The sequence below is a fragment of the Rhincodon typus genome, chromosome 19 (assembly GCF_021869965.1).
Source record: "Rhincodon typus isolate 14 chromosome 19, sRhiTyp1.1, whole genome shotgun sequence".
Classification (NCBI taxonomy): domain Eukaryota; kingdom Metazoa; phylum Chordata; class Chondrichthyes; order Orectolobiformes; family Rhincodontidae; genus Rhincodon; species Rhincodon typus.
Window position 1 is genome coordinate 20,405,999 of NC_063350.1, and position 18,370 is coordinate 20,424,368.

Sequence of the window (18,370 nt, forward strand, 5' to 3'; positions counted from 1 at the left end):
TATGGCATTCAAAACCTAAAATGCATTTTAAAATTACTTTGCACACTTTCTAGAAAGTTGAGAATGGGTGCATTTTCAACATTGCCTATTCATCAGAATCTGTGTATCTAAAATAATCTGAGACTTAACAGCTGAAGTTGTGTTCTCTTTTCACAGTTTCCCATTTTGATCTCCTCTTCTGAATGGATATGAGGGGCACCTGCCAGGGTGAATAGACACACTGGGCTTTATTATAATCATCATGTCACAACTGTGTTTTAAACACAGGCTTGCACAGGGAAACTATTGGGGATTTAATTAGTGGGCCAACTGAGAAAGGAGCTCAGGCCTGCAAAGATCCAGAAAGGATTCCCCGTAGAATTGATCCTCCACGTCCATGGTAGTGTGTTTGGGCCTCTGCTACTCCAGGACTCTTTCCAATTCCATGTCTCACCCCAAGCCTGTACCCCTTATCATGAAACCCTACCCATTAATTGTGCTAGAGTGTGGTCATTCAATCCCTGTCTAAGAGTCTACAGCTGCCCAGTATTTCAGTCTCACTTGTCAGCCAGCTACCACTTTACATTAGGAAGCCTTCTGGACATTATACTTTCAAGGTCAGGTTGCTTTGACACCCCTTCAGCTCCCACCTATGTGACTGCTAAACCACTGGACGTGTCTACATCCAACCACATTAAGACTTTACATAGTGCTAAAACTTTCCTAATATCATACATAGACCAAGTTCAGGTACACACAAGATATTAAGAAATATGCAACTGAATTTGTATCATCCCTGCTGAAAACTTGATTTTTGTTGATCATAGCTACCTTTGTCGGTAAGACGCTGAGTCACTAAAAATGTATACAATATTTTCATTTTTGATGTTAACCTTTCAATGTAGTTGCCAGCCTGCAAAATTGATCTGTTTCTTTTCTTCAAAGATACAACTTAGTTTTTAGAAATTAACTTCAAATCGCCCCAAATCAGACTGCAGAGCTGAAAAAGATTTAATTACACAGTAGGATTCCTAGTGTATGAATCCAAAATGTGCTTGAAATCTCTTTTTCCATTATTTTAGAAGTGGCATTAATTCATTTGAAACGTGCGAACATGGATTTGCAGAGAGAGCAAATCCCAACAAAGGAGCATATGCTGAAGTTGTTCTGCCAGGAGGAAGCCTCACCATACCAAAAATCACACAGTGATGCTGAATGAAAACCTTGAGCAGCACTGTCTATAATTGCCAATCAAGCAAATTTCAGCACTGGCCATGGAAACTCTGAAAAAAATAATCATCCCTTAGCACTGTATATGGACATCTCACAGTTGTGTTTCAATGCCCTGGATTTTATGACTGATACAGATATTCTATCACACTAATTCTCATTGTGCAACAATCCTCCTTTATTTCATCAACAGTTTTGGTGTCTGCAAAAATCTCTATGTTCTGTATCCTATCAAATATATAACAAAGGAATGGGCACAGGAGATGCAACTGGCACATTTATTTCACTATGAAGGTAAAAGGATACAATGAACACATACCATAGAGCTATAGGGGGAGAAAAGCAATTATGGAGCATTTCATATCTGTATTATGGTGTTTTAATGCACTCATGCACACATAAATTCATGTCTGCTGTTGATACAATTGCAAATATTCTCAAATACTTCATCACTCGTTCAGTTTAAAATATTGGGTAAGTCACTAAAACGATCCTATCAAAAATATATTTAGCAATGGTAAACAAACAAACTACATCTGATTAAATGCCAAGTGTGCAAATCTTCTGCTTCTCTCAGCTGTCCATTGCATCATCTAAGCGTGCACACGGCATTTAATATCTTATGTGACAGCATGTAATTAGATAGGCAGAACTCACAAGTGCTTCACTACTAATCTTGAGTTCTGATGTCTTTTGTCATGCTAGATAGGTAAAGCAGCCCATTTGTATAATCAGCAATGTATAATATTCCGTTGCTGGCTTTACTATTAACAAACAAGTTAAATTTATTTTAACAATTCTTTAAGGATTTAGAACAAGCTATGAGAATAGATACCAGATGTCCATGGTGCCTTGGAATAGTGAGGATGTTGATCAGAATGAGAAGTTCTGTCCTTTGTGAACCATTGCTAAGTATTTTTACTGAACCACTAGTTTGAGTATCTTCCTATAGATATCATCACCTGTAACAGCTAGTTGTGCGCTAACAAACTTCTATCCACTATCTTTAGATTAAGACATCTGTGAAACCTCATTTGCCTAAAATTATTCACTTTCAAATAATTACGTCTTTTTTAATTTACAAAAACACAAACTGCTGCCAAACCAAGTATTGGTTAACAACCAATACCAGGTTACCATTTGAATATTACAAAGTTCAGAGGAGAAATACATCCAATCTTTACATAACCAGATAAGCATACTTCAGTATAAATTAATGCAAATTCAAATTGGGAACCAAAATGTGCCATTCATTTCCATCGGATAATTTGTATGATAGTTGCTGACCGTCTTTAGCAGATCAAAAGAAAGGAGGAAATTAAGTTGACATCCATCGCGTAAGCATGTATTATTAAACATTAGTTGCAAGATTTCTCTTCCATCTCCATGAACGGTATTCCCATGTGGGATTCTGACTGCTGGAAAAGCTCATATACTTTGCAATGATGGTTAGAGGTTCTAGTTTTCCTTTCTCCCCTCAAAACATGCGTTTTCTCGACTTGCAAATGTTTTATTTTCTTGGCGGTGGTTGGAACTGAAATGTTTCTTTGCACAGCAGGAGTATATTTTTACATTGATATTGATATTCTTTCCTGGTTCTTCTGCGTAAACTAACAAGGCAGAGAAAGTCTGTGCTGATGAAAGCATCAGTGTGATTCCATTCTGTTATTCGCGGTGTTTTGAGGACTTCCACTTCCATATGTTATTCCTGAAGGGAGAGAAGGGGGGAGAGAGAGAGAGAGACACAGAGAGAGAGAGAGAGTTATTTCAGAAAAAGCTTACTCCAGCATCCAACCATCATCAATTTTCACCACATGTCCACCTGCACTTTGAAGGTAATATAGCCTGGATTGGTCTCCAGTTCCAGAGGCTTCAATTTTTCCACCAAGAGTCAAAGGACATTGATTAAAATTAGTTAATATTCACCCTCCTCAGTAAAAGCACTTCACAGTTAGGCCAATAATTGCATCCCATCAATGTTAAAACTAAGTGCAGATAACTGGGCATAAATTAGGGATTGTGCATGGATGGAACTATCCTGGTCACTGGTGCTCAGTACTATAGCCTGCAGTTTATTTATCTGCTGATGATATTGAGCAGGTCAATACTTTTAAAGTGAGCCCTCTAAAGGAACATTACCAAGCAAAAAGGTGCCAAATATTTATCTTTTAGGTGAAGGTAAATAAGCGGTTAAAAAGGTCAGTAGTATTCAATGGAAAGCTGATGCTGATGTCTTCAGTCACATTATTTTCCACCGATTTAAACAAAAAGATGCTGGTCAGGATTTAATGTGGACAAAAGGTGGCTTCCACCTAATTAAGGTTAATGTGTGTCTGTCTGCATCACTTCATTTTGAGAGAGAAGTGTGTTAGGACCACCCTTACCTATCCAGTCATATTCTAATTGTGTGTTGCCATTCTTTGCTTTGTGCAGAGGACGTGGTCAGCATTGACTCTGCAAGGGCCAAATGTAAAGCTAGTCACTTTGGTTTACGTTGTTGATGTGCTCCTCACGATCATGACGCCAGCTGACAGTTCCAAGAAATATAGCATATGGCGTCCTTGGCAAAAATCAATTGGGGAAAAAGGTGCTAGGGTCCTGATCAGTCAGCGGGGATGAACTTTCCATTGGAGGCACATCGATTTCTTCAGTTACAGCATCACCCATCTCTTCTACTTGTGAGTCTATCTTAATCCTAAGGAGGAATCCTATTCAGTGAACTAGCAAGAGCTGGAGGTCAAAGTCACCAATCACCTGGGCCACCAGTCAGGACTGCTCGCAGTGTTGTCTGACAGGGTTTGAGTTTTGATCATAAACCAACTGATCATTGCCATGTTGTCATACAAGTTGGTCATTTTGCTCCCTTCTCTGTAGTTGGTCATGCTGATGCAGAAGATGCTCATTAACTTCTGGGACCAAAGGCAAGTTGCGATGGAGTCTGCTGCTTAAGGAGGGTGGTCAGGTGCTGGTGTACCTTCGCATCCTCTTGATGGCTTTCCCTGGCAATACATTTCCTCTGCCAGGTGCTGGGGCTACTGGGATTTTAAGACTCCGATGTGTTGGAACGGAGAAATGCCCTGGATGATGCCACCGGGTGTAGGTCCCTGGTAATGTCCAGTTTGCCACCATAGCCATCCAGAGCCTGAAAACAGTGGCGCTGACCCCAAGGCCCCTTGTGATGACGAGGCAGCTCAAGCATAGAATGAGCTTCCATCCAAACTGACCTTTGTTTGGACGGAATTTCACGTTAGACCTTGCCCCGGAAAACTCCCTCAAGATCCGTGCCCCACAATTTCACCAGTCTTAAGGAAATTCATTCTGTGGAGGGTATTAGGCTATATGACAAGACATAGGAGCAGCAGTACACCATTCAGCCCATCTAATCTGATCTGCCATTCAGTGAGATCATGACTGATCTAATAATCCCCAACTCCTCTTTCCTGCTTTTTCCCTATAACCACCAGCTGCCAGTGATTCATAACCAGAGCCCAAACGGATACTATATTCATGTTCTTACAGAGGAACTTTTGCTGGCTGAAAAATTTGAGTTGAGTTATGTGGCACTTCAAGTAAAGCAGTTATGCAGCAGAAGAGATTTTAATTAAACGACTCAGAAGAAGCAAATTTGAACAAAGAAGAATAGGCTGGAGGGAAAATCTTGTTTTATTTACTAGTCTCATTTCACTTAATTTCCTTCTCAGAAGCAATTGCAATCTTAACTCAGAGAATAATTTGCATCTCGTTTATTTACATTTTTAAGACACTTTAAGAGCCTGAATTACACTAGTTCAAGTGTTCTTTCTCTAGTGAAAAGATGCTCAAATATATTCATGTAATTTCCAAAGGTACAGCTCCTACTAAGACACCCATTCTCATAGCCCTTTGCTGAACTCACTCAAAACCATCCTTTTGAAAAGAAACTGAATAAAATTACACAGAATTATTGATATGGTTTCACCAGTGAGTTACATAGCACAAGAATACATATTTCACTTTATTCAATAGTTTATTTGAATTTATTATGGAATGTGGGCATTGCTGGCTGGGCCAGCATTTATTGACCGTCCCTAGTTCGAGTCATAGAGATATACAGCACAGAAACAGATCCATCAGTCCAGCTCATCCATGCCAACCAGATATCATAAATAAATCTAGTCCCATTTGTCAGCATTTGGCCCATAACTCTCTGAACCCTTCCTATTCATATACCCATCCAGATGCCTTTTAAAGTGTTGTAATTGTACCAGCCTCCACCACTTCTTCCGACAGCTCATTCCATACACGTACCACCCTCTGCATGAAAAAGTTGCCCCTTAGATCCCTTTTAAATCTTTCTCCTTTCACTTTAAACCTATGCCCTCTAGTTTCGGACTCCCCCACCATGGGAAAAATACATAGGGTAAATAGCCAATCCATGCCTCTTACAATTTTATAAAGCTCTATAAAGTTACCCCTCGGCCTCCAACGCTCCAGGGAAAATAGCCCCAGCCTATTCGTCCTCTCCCTATTGCTCAAACCCTCCAACCCTGGCAACATCCACGTAAATCTTTTCTGAACCCTTTCAAGTTTCAAAACATCCTTCCTAAAGCAGAGAGACCAGAATTGCACGCAGTATTCCAATAGTGGCCTAACCAATGTCCTGTATAATTGCCCTTGAAAATATCATAGTGACCTGCTTGTTGAATCACTGCCGTTCAACAATAGGTGGTGGGGAGAGAAGAATTCCAGCATTTTGACTCTGCGACAATGAAGGAATGACAATATATTTCCAAGTGAGGATGCTGAGTGGCTGGAAGACGAACTTGCAAGTGGTGGTGTTCCCATGTATCTTCTGCCCTTGTCCTCTAGATGGTAGTAATTAGGTTTGGAAGGGCTGTACTGGAATGTTACTGCGCATACTGTTGCCTCTGAATCATAGAATCCCTACAGTGTGGAAGCAGGCCATTCGGCCCATCAACTCCACACTGCCTCATTGGCTCAGTTAAAAGTAAATTAAGCCATATCGGAAAAATAATTTCTAAACATTACTGAATGTATTTATTTTTCAAAACTGGAATTTTAAAAATTAATTCTTGACGTATGGGTGCCAATGACTAGGCCAGGATTTAAGACTTAACAGTCAATCGCATTGCTGTGGGTCTAGAGTTACATAATGGCCAGACCAGGTAAGGACAGCAGTTTCCTTTCCTGAAATATTTTAGTGAACTAGATTTTCATTAAATTCAAATTCCACCATCTGCAATGGTGGGATTCAAACCCGGGTCTTCAGAATGTTACCTTGGTCTCTGGATTAATACTCAAGCAATAATACCACTAGGCTATCACCTCCTCATAATGCAAACTAAAAGATGATTCTAGGCAGGGAATCAGCAAACAGAATTCAATCCAGAGAAACATAAAATTTTTGGAAAGGATTTCTAAGGCAAGAAAAAAAGTGATAAATCGTTGTATTTTCAGAAGTGTAGGGTAATGGACATGTCCACAAATTCCTTAAGTTGCAGGACAGGTAGACAAGGTGGCTAAGTAAGGCATAGGGAATATTTTGTTAGCCAATGCCTAGCATATAACAGCAGAGAGGTTATGCTAGAATTCTATCAAATACTACTTATGTCACAGCTCAAGTTAAGTTCTGGTCACTGCATTACATGAAGGATATTAAGGATACAGAGAAGACTTGCAAGAATCTGGAATAGATGGTTGGAGAGGGTGGTAGCTGGAGAAACACTTTCTGCATTTAAAATATATCTTATGCTTTTGAAGTGCCACAACTATGGGCTAAGAGTTGAAAAACAGGATTCTGCTGGATAGATTTTTGTTGGTTGAAACGATGGGTTGAGGGTCACCTTCTATGCCATAAGATGTTCTACGTTTGTAAGGCCAAGTGATTTGTAGGAGATAAACAGAGAAAACTGATTAAAAATAACAGTGACTCCAATGAGAACAATAAACAAATCACAATCTGTACTGTACCTTTGATTCCTTTGCATTTTGCTCTGTTTCAGGCTCTGATTCTTTATAAACCACAGCTTTTGTCACGAGCATGTCAGGGTGCTGCTGTTTCACTTCCTTAATTGCAAGAGCCAGAGCCTAGAGTAGACAGTACAATCATGAGATGAACATTGATTTGGTTTGAAGATTGCATTGAAAATGTACATTCCCAGCTAATGAAAAAAGAATTGTAGCAACACCATGATGGGTTCAATGATTTCCTAGTGCTATCTGGTACAAACAGACATGGTCAAACTGAAGATAACTCACAATTTTACTTAATAAAATAGGTCTTAAAAGTACACATTATCCTTGAATTTAGCCTGAAACGAAAATCAGATAAGCAGGGAGTGTTGCAAGCAGCAAATCCCAGTCGAAAAGCACATGGAGGATTTTGATTCCCCAGTCAAATCGATCTCATCTGCATGTCAACTGCCCAACTGTGACATCCAGGAATGGAATTTCAAATGGGAAGGTGGGTCAGGACACCAACTACGAGGGCAACTGAGGGCATTTACCTTGGAGCCGGAGAAGGTTTCTCCAGTCTCTGGAAGCAGCTTCACGCTCCTGCAACCTGCTAAACTATTCCATTCACCTTCTGGTTTTAGTCGGGAAAAGAAAGAATTTATGCAAAAGAGGCCTGACAGTCATCATTTCAAAGGCTTCAAACTGCCAAGCTCAAGATCCTTGAACCCGGTCTACCAATCAGGAGTTAAAATTTTCCAGCCCTACGGACAATTAAGTAATGATGCTCATTTAACGAACTGGTGCAGGGACAATGGACCAAAGGCTTCCTTCTGCACCATATCACTTCTGTGAAATTGATGTTAGTCATGAACCCCAAACATTTCAAACTTTTCATGCGTGACTCAAAGTTTTCACGTTTGCACCATTTGCCCACAATACCGGAGTGAGAATTGTGCTGACCACCATGATGTACATTGAACTGACTGATTTAATCCCGCAGAATGCAAGCTTATATTTACAAGCCACTGTGCTTAAACATTGCATACTTGTGTGACTGTAATACAATACGAACTGGATGTTTTGAAAAGAAAATAGAAGCCAACCATTCAGTCCTTGGAGGCTCCTCTGTCCTTCTCTACAATCATGGCTCATTGATTCCATTTTCCAGCCTGGTTCCAAGATCCCCTTCCTCCCCACGAGATCAAAAATCTCTAGATTTCTGTACTGAATGTTTTCAAATGATGGAACATTCGCAGTCTCTTGGAGTAGTGAAACTCCAAAAATTCACAACATTGAGTAAAAAAAATTTCTCAATCTGTCCTAAATGATCAACCCCTTGTCTACTGTTGCAAACTCAGAGGAGAAAGAAAAATAGTAATGCTTAGAAATGAATGTAGTAGTTTTGCTGGAGTTCCATCCGAGGTACACAAGACAAGTTGGACCAGTATGTGTGACATTTGCAGGTTTTGCTGTCTTTTCTTCTGGGGTATAGAACGTAGAACAGTACAGCACAGGAACAGGCCCTTCAACCAACATGTCTGTGCCAACCATGATGCCATTCTAAACAAATACCATCTGCCTGCACATGGTCCTTATTCCTCTATTCCCTGCCCGTTCATGGGTCTGTCTAAATGCTTTTTAAACATTGCTATCATGTCTGCTTCTACTGCCTCCCCTGGCAGTACCTGCCCGTCACCCTTTGCAAAAAAAACTTGTCTCGCATGTCATAGAATCCCTACAATGTAAAAGCAGGCCATTTAGCCCATCGAGTCAACACTGACCCATGTTTTTGCAAAAGTAATGTTACAGTATAACAGTGCACATAAGATGATGCAAATGATTTAGTACCTGGTCTTGGTCAACGTCAGCATCACCTGTGATGATGATTCTTTTCTCAATCCTGGTTTCTGAAAATCCTCCTTTCACTGACTGGATACACAACAAATCCCATTTGTTAGCATCACTTGTAAGTTCAGAAGAAAAACCTGCTCTGCAAGTCTAAACCTTAGCTCTGCAGACTGTCTGTGAAATGGAGTCTGCGCATGCCCGACATGGGGCAAGTAGCCGCATGTGTTTCTGAGCAAGTGTTCTGACACTCAAATATTGCAACTAGTTTCCATGCACATCAGACACCCAGCTGATTGAAGTAAAATCATACTATATTTTAAAAATGAACAAGAAAGATACATATAATTTCAACCACACATCATTCCCACAGTGATGATAATGTTTCTCCTTGCCCTGGGCTGAGGTTTAATGATTGTATAGGCCTAAGCATAACAATTTGGTGACTATTTTACAGTTGACCATAAATTTCTATTAGTTTGGCTCTGTGGGAACTCTCTTGCTTCCGAATCAAATATTAGTGGGTTCAAATAAAGGCAAAATACTGTGCATGCTGGAAGTCTGAAACAAACAGAATGCTGCAGAAACTCAGCAGGTCTGGCAGCATCTGTGGAAACAGAAACACAATTAATGTTTCAAATCTGGAATGACTCTTCAGAAGTTTTTCCAGCATTCTTGGTGCTTGTTTGTGGGTTCAAACCAGGTTTTGAATGTGCCATACATGTGTCACTGCCAGTGAATATATGTATAAAAAGGACACACTTACTTCAAAAAAAAACACAGCATGGAGTATGGACAGCTACTTTGACACAAGATGGAATCTGGGGCTTCGGTAGTATTTTGTGATTTCTGTACAGACTAAGATTAGTTCATCTCTAGAAAGTAATCAAAGTGTGGATGTACCTGTGGAGGAACCTTCTTTGAAGAGACATCAGAAGGCAAAATCACTCAGGGAATTTACACTTAATAGTTTGCGGATGTTTACAATTGCGCAAATGCAATGGCTCATCTCAGCTCAGGGTTTGGACATTTTAAATGTAACAAAGAAAGATGTGAAAAAGCCCATGTTATTGTGACTACATTTTGGCTGTTGTGTAAATGCAGGTTTAGGCTTACTTTTGATTTAAAAAGACCACTGGCTTTGTGTCTGTTCTTTAAAGTCACAACACTCAAAGTTTTAAGGGCCTCCTTCTCAAAATGTGAACTGAAAGGGAAGCAAAAAGGCCAAGTATTATCCCACCACCTCTCCCCATTTGCAACACGTAAATAATGCCGAGGTGCTCATTGTCAGAGATGTCATTTCTTGAACAAAGTACTAAGTGAGGCACTGTCTGTTCCAGTGGTTCAGGTAATGCAAAAATAATCTATCAATCCCAAAATATTAACAATAGAAAATTATCTGAGTGTCTTGGGCCACATTTCTTCCTGAACTAATACTCCAAAACTGATCTTTTGTAGATTGAGGGACTTCACTTTGCTGTGCACAATTTCATCACCAATTTGCTTATGTAACATAACTACCATTGGTTGGGTGGAGTTAAATTTGTCTTTTCTTTAGATTAAGAAAAAATAGCAGATTGGAATATAGAGTTGCTTGAAACTAATTCATTCAGTCTCACACGTTGATTGTTAACGGCTGTCACATGTTCTCTGTCATGAAGTTCTTTTTGATGATTGAGTTCCAATGAGGAAATGCTCAACTAGCTGTGAAAGCAATTAGTGAACAGCATCGTAAGGTGAGGTTTGACCTGGAGATTCAACGATGCAGAAGTTGGGTTTTTATGATCATTTAGGTGGAGATGCTAAGAGAGCAGGGATCTGCTGTAAGTTTCTGGGTGAGCTCCAAAACAGACAAAGACCTTGACTGTGGATTAGATGGCCATGGGCTGCATCAAATGCACTGTTCCTGAAGGCAAACAGTTAAGTTGTTGCCTCCAAAAGCCTGTGTAATTAGGGATGGTTGTTGAGTTCCAGGTGGTGAGAGGTCTATTCAGGGTGGACATGAGTATGCTATATTTCAGAACAACAGGGCAGTTCACCTGCTGTCCAGACCAAACTTTTCTCTTAATCAAAGAAATTAGAAACAGGTAAACTGGTCACTTAATGCCTGTTTGTATGGGGTCTTTTTACCCACAACTTAGCTACTGTGGTTAAAATAAGGAAGAAGGCAATCAAACTCTGAGGTACTATGGTAATCATATACAAATACAGTTAATGAGGCTAGGGTGAGAAAGTTAAAAGTGTTCGACTGGAAAATAAATGGATTAACACAAAAGATACATTTGTGGAGTTGCATTCCTATAGTGGCTTACTCATAGATATCAACAGCTCAGCGTGAGGCAACAGAACATAAAACTCAGATCTTGAGAGCCACAGTGGAGAGAAATGGAAGGTGTCTGTACAAAGTATTGAACAAAATTGTGGACAACTCCACTTGCTATCCTGAAAAAAGGATGTCCACCATTAAAAGCAATGTGACCTATTTAAGAAAACTGCATTTTGAGAAGAGATTTGAGACCCTGATATTCTTTACTCTGGAGAAGTGAATACTTAGAAGATAATTTATTTTGTCCTCATGATACGTAAAGGGTTTATACAACACGGTGCGTGATAAACTGGTATAGCAAAAGTCCTTAATTGGCAATTATATCTTATAAATCCACTGCAAAAGTCTACTTTAGTTTTTAGTGCATAACAAAACAAAATGTTAGTTAAAATCTGCAGCTTAGGTTACAAGTTCACTTCATTCCTGGAACACTGTAAAAGTCTTGGGAACTGATTATATTAAAAGAGATTAAATTTAATTTTGTTGCTCACAGGGGCCTGGTCATAACCCATGGTTTGAGGCCTTGCTTGAGTTGTCAGCTCATTCACGTGATATTGAGTTTTCTAACTTGGCAAGCATCAATGCTCTAATTCTCCAAGTATTCGATCATGGGGAATGAACACTATCACTATGCAGTTACCTCTGCTGTACTTTTAACAAATCAAACATTTGGTTGTGGAAGCAGAAACAAGACTTTCAGAATATAATCTCAAAAAAGGAATGTGAATCTTTTTAGCTGATAAAACAAGATTAAAAATGAACACTCAAGGTCATAATTTCCAGTTCACCATCACACGCCAAAACTGAAGTGCTATTATTAACATGTATCTAAATGTTCCTGGACTTTAGCTAATAGCTTTGTTTGCATAGCCTTGGGGACACATTCAATGTAAATAGTCTGTCATCAACTGTGTTACCTTAGTGATATGAGTAGTGGTTGACGTGGATATGGTTTCAGAAGTCACAGACTGAGAGCTTGTTACATTTGTAGCGCCACTGCCACCGTCAACCTAAAAAACAAGTAAAACACACAGGATATTAGACTACAAAAGAGTGTTAGTTCCCAAGGCGAAGCAGCAATCTAGTCATCTTGGAAATTGCTTATCTAACAATCAGCAACTTACAAATGATGTGGATACAGTTTCTGAGACAATACTTTGTGAACTTGTTACAGTTTCATTTGCCAGATCTGGGATAATGGTAACCTTCAAAAGAAAACAAAATAGCACAACTCACGTTAATTGGGTCTAACAATACTGAAATGTCCAACTTCTCATTATCTTAGAATGAATTCACCAAATTTGTGTTGCCTCTGGGGAGCTGTGCTCAAAACTCTGGCACACGGTTGTGACTCATGCTCCATGAGTGAATGAATGTTGAATTTATTTGATTTACCACGTGAATATTGTCATTGTGCGTCAACATGCCTGAAGAAAGCTATATTAGCAAAACAAAAGAGAATATGATCCCAAAAAACCCAAGCCAACTAAATAATTAAGAGCAGCAATGCAAAAATATATTTTCAAATTTGATAAAAGCATACTGAGCTTATTATTCAAATCCATCGTTGTTCTATTGCTGCATTTCCTAGCTTTATCTTCATGTGAGGTGCAATTTGTATAATGTCACTTTTCATACTATGTTACATTACAGACATGAGCCAGTCAGAGAGAAATGATATTCATTTACTTGTCATCCTTCTGAACTTCAGGATCTACCAAAGCATTTCACAAACTTCATTTTTTAAGTGCAATAAGGAAATGTGGCAGCTAATTAATGCACAGAATGGCCTCACAAGCAGAAATGAAACCATCTTTAATTGTTTTTCTTAGCGATGTTGTTTGGGGTACAAACATGGAGCAGGTCACCAGGAAAACTCCATTTAACCTCTTCAAATAGTTCCATAGGATTTTCCATATCATCTGTTGACCTGAGGGGGTATCTGGCAAAAGTCTTGGTCCTAGATTATATGCTAAATTAAATCAGAAGTCAATAGAATTGAATATCAGGTAGGGGGTATAGTCAGTAAGTGGTGTTGACACGTTTGCTCTATGCTACCATGCGAGATGCATTTGACCCACAGAGTTTATATCAGCAATTCATGAGTATCTTTAACAGTTAACACCATCCAACGTAAATTTTCAGATGGAGGATACAGGCATCAATCGGACAACAACAGGGGTATTGCTTTTAAACCTCCCAACAGAAGAAAATGAAACAGGACAAACCAGCAGTCATAAAACACAAGTGTAAATAGAACGGAGTACCCTAAACATTATTGACCAGAAAACCAAGACTTATTCACAAATGGTTTTGGCATGTGGGCTGTGGTTTGACCACCTGCTAGAACTTCAGATATGCTGAGTAATAAAGAAACTTGGGTGGAGTGTAAACAGTGTATTCTGTTATCGTGTATGTTTTGCCCTGGGAGAAAAGTTCCAGCACAGGTATCAAATTTTACTTTGGATTTAATTTTTCCATCACAAAACTGTTTCATATTTCATTCACCTCCACCCCAATAATGTCTACTGTCTGACCTTTGTTAGGAAGAAGCAAATAATCTCTGAATACCTGGGTTTTTGTGATTGATTTTGCCTCAATAGGTGAAGATGTTTCTTTTGAAGAAGTTTCCCTCTTTCCATCACTTGGCAGTCCAGATTTTGTTTTCATAATATCCTGTAAGTTTTTTTAAAATGAAATTGTCTATTATTAGTTACACTTGATTTACCCACACAGCCTTTAGCATGAGAAGCTATTTCTGCATTACTTATTTCTGTTGGGCCTGAAGCAAATTCAAAATGCATTCAATATCATAAATGTTCTTTTCCTGTCAAATAAATCTCCATTATAACTTAAACATATAATTTTTGCTTATAAGAATCCTTCTTTTTCATGCTATTTTACTCAGAAATTAACTAGTCACGGAAGAGTCCAATTCCAATCCTGCCTTTTTGTGTAGGCAAAACCCAATTGTTATCCAGGTTGAAATGCACCCCCAGCCAAAGTCTGAAACCCAGCCAATGGAGTATGGAGCAAGGCTCCTCGAAATCGGCCAGGGTGTCTGTGCTTCATCATTAATGTTAATTCTCCTCTCTGCAATGACAATAACCAGATGGTCACAGCTGCAGCCCTATGGAAGGCTTCCCCTTGCACTATGGTGGTTTGACAGCCATGGTCACTTTCTATTTTATCATTCTGAAGATTTTTCAGCCAGCGCCTCCATTTAGATAAGCCTTCTCTTCCTTCTATCCAGGCCAGCAGTGCCCATCTCTGGCTGCTGCTGGTCTTTCTGTGCTGGAGGCCCTCCGGTCTTGGGAGACCATCCACCATCCTTAAATGGATGAGACTACCAAAGGCAGCCTCTTAGTTGGTGGGTTCCTCTGAAATCTCAGGTTCCTGCTACTGGAATGTCTATGTTCCCAAACTCAGCCCAATGTCAGGGTTGGGACTCCTGAAATGAAAATTCAGCCCAACGCTTAAAACAGGATAGGTTTTGGAGAATTTGAATAAGCTTATCGCATAAATGGGTTAGAAGACCAGACAACATTCCACATTCATGCACATTAAACATACAGAAACAAAAATACAACAGTAATCTCTTAAAGGAGTTACTTGTATCTATTTACCACCATTAGACTCCTGATTAACCAGCATTAAATTTTTAAATTTATATTAATTCCTAAATAATACATCTATTATTGGCCAAGCCTCCTAAAAGCTCTGAATGTGATAATCCAAACTGAATCTTTGATTAGTAATACTTTTCCAAAATATCTATAATAAGAGCAAAACTTTAGCCTATTGTTAAAAAAAAACTTGTTAAGCAAAGTGATCTAAGTTATTGGAAAATGCAATAAGTAAACACGCTATGTCCAATTTGAAGTATTCATCTCCTTTAACAGAGACAGCACTGTTGTAAGCGAAGTGCTACTTTTATTCAAGACCTCTGCTTTGTAAACATTCCAGTTTGCATAGAATCACGTCATTTAGTTTATTCAATACAAATATATGTCTGTTAATAAGCACATGCTCTAATGATAGTTAGTTCAAAAGTACATTCTTTTAGAACAAATAAAACACAACATTGCATTCACAGGTTAAACTCAAGCAATTATTTTGTTAGATGTTCAAATCTGGAAATCAGAGATAAAATGAAAACTGTTCAAATTATTACACAGGTCAGTCAGCATCTGTAAGGAGAAATTACAGGTTACAACATTCAGGTGAAAAGCAAAATGCATACATGCAAAATGCTAATGTGTCCTTTTTCTTTACAGATGTTGGCCATTTTACTCTAACTCCAACAAATTGTTTTCAATTTTATAGAAACACATTCTTTCCAAATTTAACGTGCTTTAGTAAGTTGACTGTGGTTGACTTGGAGTAAGCAAGCAACTGGTGAGATGATTACAGTTTTACACACACTGACAGGTGAAATGTAGAAGGTGGAGACATGCATTTGATTTCCTAAACGATGTTAGGTTACCTCCTGTTGAGGTTTCTCTTGAGAGTTTTCAGGTTCGTGGTCAATGCTCTTATGTTGGTCCTTTCCATCCTCTTGAACAGGTTGTCTTTCAGTACTTTTATCAGGCAGAGTATTGACGTTATCTTCAGAGGTAGCACTGTCTGTTCTTTCTCGTTTCGACATCTTGGTTTGTGTTGATAACTTGTTCACTTCTAATATTCCATCTACTTCTTCGACTGTACCTGGTACTGTATATTCTTTCTCAGCTTCAAAATTTCCTGAGGAATTTATAGAGATGTTTGAATGTTTGTGTTCTGCTTCCATCCCTATCTCCTTTGTCACCAACGGCTGGGTCACAAGTTCTTGCATCTGCTCCATGGCTTCTTCAGATTCTTGTTTGGCTACCGTGGGCTTTCTTTGCGGTTCCTGCTTTGCTTCAGTACTCTGAGCAAGAAAGAATGATGAAGATCAAGATGGTAAGGATTGAAAAGTAACATTGTTTGGAATTTGAATGATATGGACCAATGGAAAAAAAATGTATTCAACTAGAGGAATTTAGAAGCTGGTCAAAAATAATCCAAAACATGATCATAAACGAACAGTTTAAATGACACATGGGTATTATGGAGAAACAAACGAGTTAATGTCTAAGCAGGTTGTTAATTAATTAAAATCAGCAATCTGGGATTTGTCAGATTCTTCTTCATGTAGTTTATGTGGAAATGATGGCTCCTGTAAAATGAAAAGGTGTTCTTAAAATAATGGCATATTTGTTTTTGATATCTGAGATAGGAATTGTGTACTTGAGAAACCTCGGAGTTGTTTCTGATGAAGCAGGTACATTTGATCACAATAGAGCAATGTTAAACACTGAATAAATTAAACAGGCAATTAGCAAAAAATATGAAAAAAGTTAGCAATACCAAAACTGAGATGCTAAAAAAAACTCCACTATGTTGTGTAGATGAACCTTTTAAATCATATATAAATGTGCAGTTTAGCAAGAGTTCAACACCTGTGTGATATTTACTGAAGTAACAGTACTTTCCAACGTCTCTCCTTTTACTGGTGATTTCCCTGGAGATTTTGAAGCTTTCTGTGAGGCTTTTACTTCCCTGTCTTCCAAGGCACATTCAAGAATAGGAGGTTTAGTCTAAACAGACAAAAGCATCAGTTAAAAGCTGTATGGGAGAATTCAGAAAGCAGAGTCTTCACTGTTAAATGGCACAGCAGCATAACAGTTCGGGAGCTAGCACCACAGCAATAGCAGGAAATCAGCCACAAACAATTCTTTTGACAGGCATTAGTATGCTTCAAAGGAAAGAGCAGAAAAGTGAAGAGAAAGGAAATAAACTAAGCAAGGGGAAGTCACAGCCTATTCTTTTTCAGAGTATCAAAATGCAACTTTCTAGCAATATGACCTTTTTTCGGGGAGGCACATCAACAGTTGCCTCAACAGACTATTCCCATTGTTCTCAAACGCCAATTTGGTTGGGTCAATTGACATTTGCAGTTGCAAAACTTCAAATGGTCTAAACAAAAAAGGAAGCAAATTAACTGATCGAATACAATGCTCTGCAGTTAGCAATACATATGGTTAAAACATAAAATAGCAGTTTATAAATAAGCTCATTTCAAGCTATGTAAACTTGTATGATGTAAAATGCCATTTGACAAAACATGCTGGAGCAATGTTTCCTTGTGACAATTCATATGAAGAGTTACCGTTGCTTCGGTCAATTCCACTTCACAGCCTGAATCCGGAGATCCAACTTCAGAAATCTGTGCTGCATGCTCAAAGACTTTAATCGGCTTTTTTGAGCAAGTATTTTCTCCCAATTTCAATTCAAAATAGGATATTTTATCCTTCAGGGTAGCTGAGCCCATATCATATACTTCTGCATATCTCTCTTTAAGTTTGGATGAAGAATAAATTTCTGTCCCCTCCTCTGATGGATTTGGAAGTTCTCTGCCACACTTAACTATTGAGCTCTCCTTTCCAGGTTTGAAAGTGTGTTTTAAAGTATCTATTTTTGACTCCGCTTCAGCAGGTCTTTTTGTGATCTTTACGTACTCGTGTTCTGTGTGTTTAATGGATACAGATTCAATCGATTTTGATGACAGCATAACCACTGTTGATGGTTTCAGTTTAGATAATTCATTGACATGTGAATATTCTGCTTTAATGATTAAATCTGGCTCCAACAACTCAAGATCAGGAGAATTGGGTTCACATGATTTTTCCTCAGCATATTCTATTTGAGTTTCTGACCTGAAATCTATTTTGTCATTCATGGAAAATAACTGATCAGATGGATCTTGGCTTGCATCTAATGACATTTCAGAGGATACCAAGTTGTCAAGTTCCAGCAAGTTCTTAGATTTTGAACAATCCAAGTCTGAAGATATATCTGTAGAAAACTGCACAGGTACTTCAGATTTAGCAGAATCATTTGCATCACTCTGGAGAACTGGCTTGAGTACTTTATCATCCTTTGGCAAAAAGGATATGAACTTATCACTATCCTGCGCTGTAGACGGCTGTGGCTCGCTTCCATCCTGCGCTGTAG

At 38.8% G+C, this 18,370-nt stretch overlaps 1 protein-coding gene across 7 annotated transcripts in view; it reads right to left on the reverse strand.

Moving 5' to 3' along the window:
- Positions 1–1,473: 1,473 nt before the first annotated feature.
- LOC109914729 (band 4.1-like protein 1) overlaps positions 1,474–18,370 on the reverse strand; it is a 266,765-nt gene continuing 249,868 nt past the window's right edge. For 2 of the 7 annotated variants that reach the window (XM_048608290.1, XM_048608292.1), the window contains 8 exons: positions 16,816–16,953; positions 15,822–16,244; positions 13,907–14,011; positions 12,460–12,540; positions 12,253–12,345; positions 9,013–9,093; positions 7,180–7,296; positions 1,474–2,917 (listed from right to left, as the gene is read on the reverse strand). In XM_048608290.1, coding sequence (XP_048464247.1) covers positions 2,912–2,917; positions 7,180–7,296; positions 9,013–9,093; positions 12,253–12,345; positions 12,460–12,540; positions 13,907–14,011; positions 15,822–16,244; positions 16,816–16,953 — 1,044 coding nt within the window. In that variant the 3' untranslated portion in view covers positions 1,474–2,911. The remainder of the gene's footprint in view (positions 2,918–7,179; positions 7,297–9,012; positions 9,094–12,252; positions 12,346–12,459; positions 12,541–13,906; positions 14,012–15,821; positions 16,245–16,815; positions 16,954–18,370) is intronic. The other 5 variants (XM_048608293.1, XM_048608294.1, XM_048608291.1 and 2 more) reach the window with 4 other exon arrangements.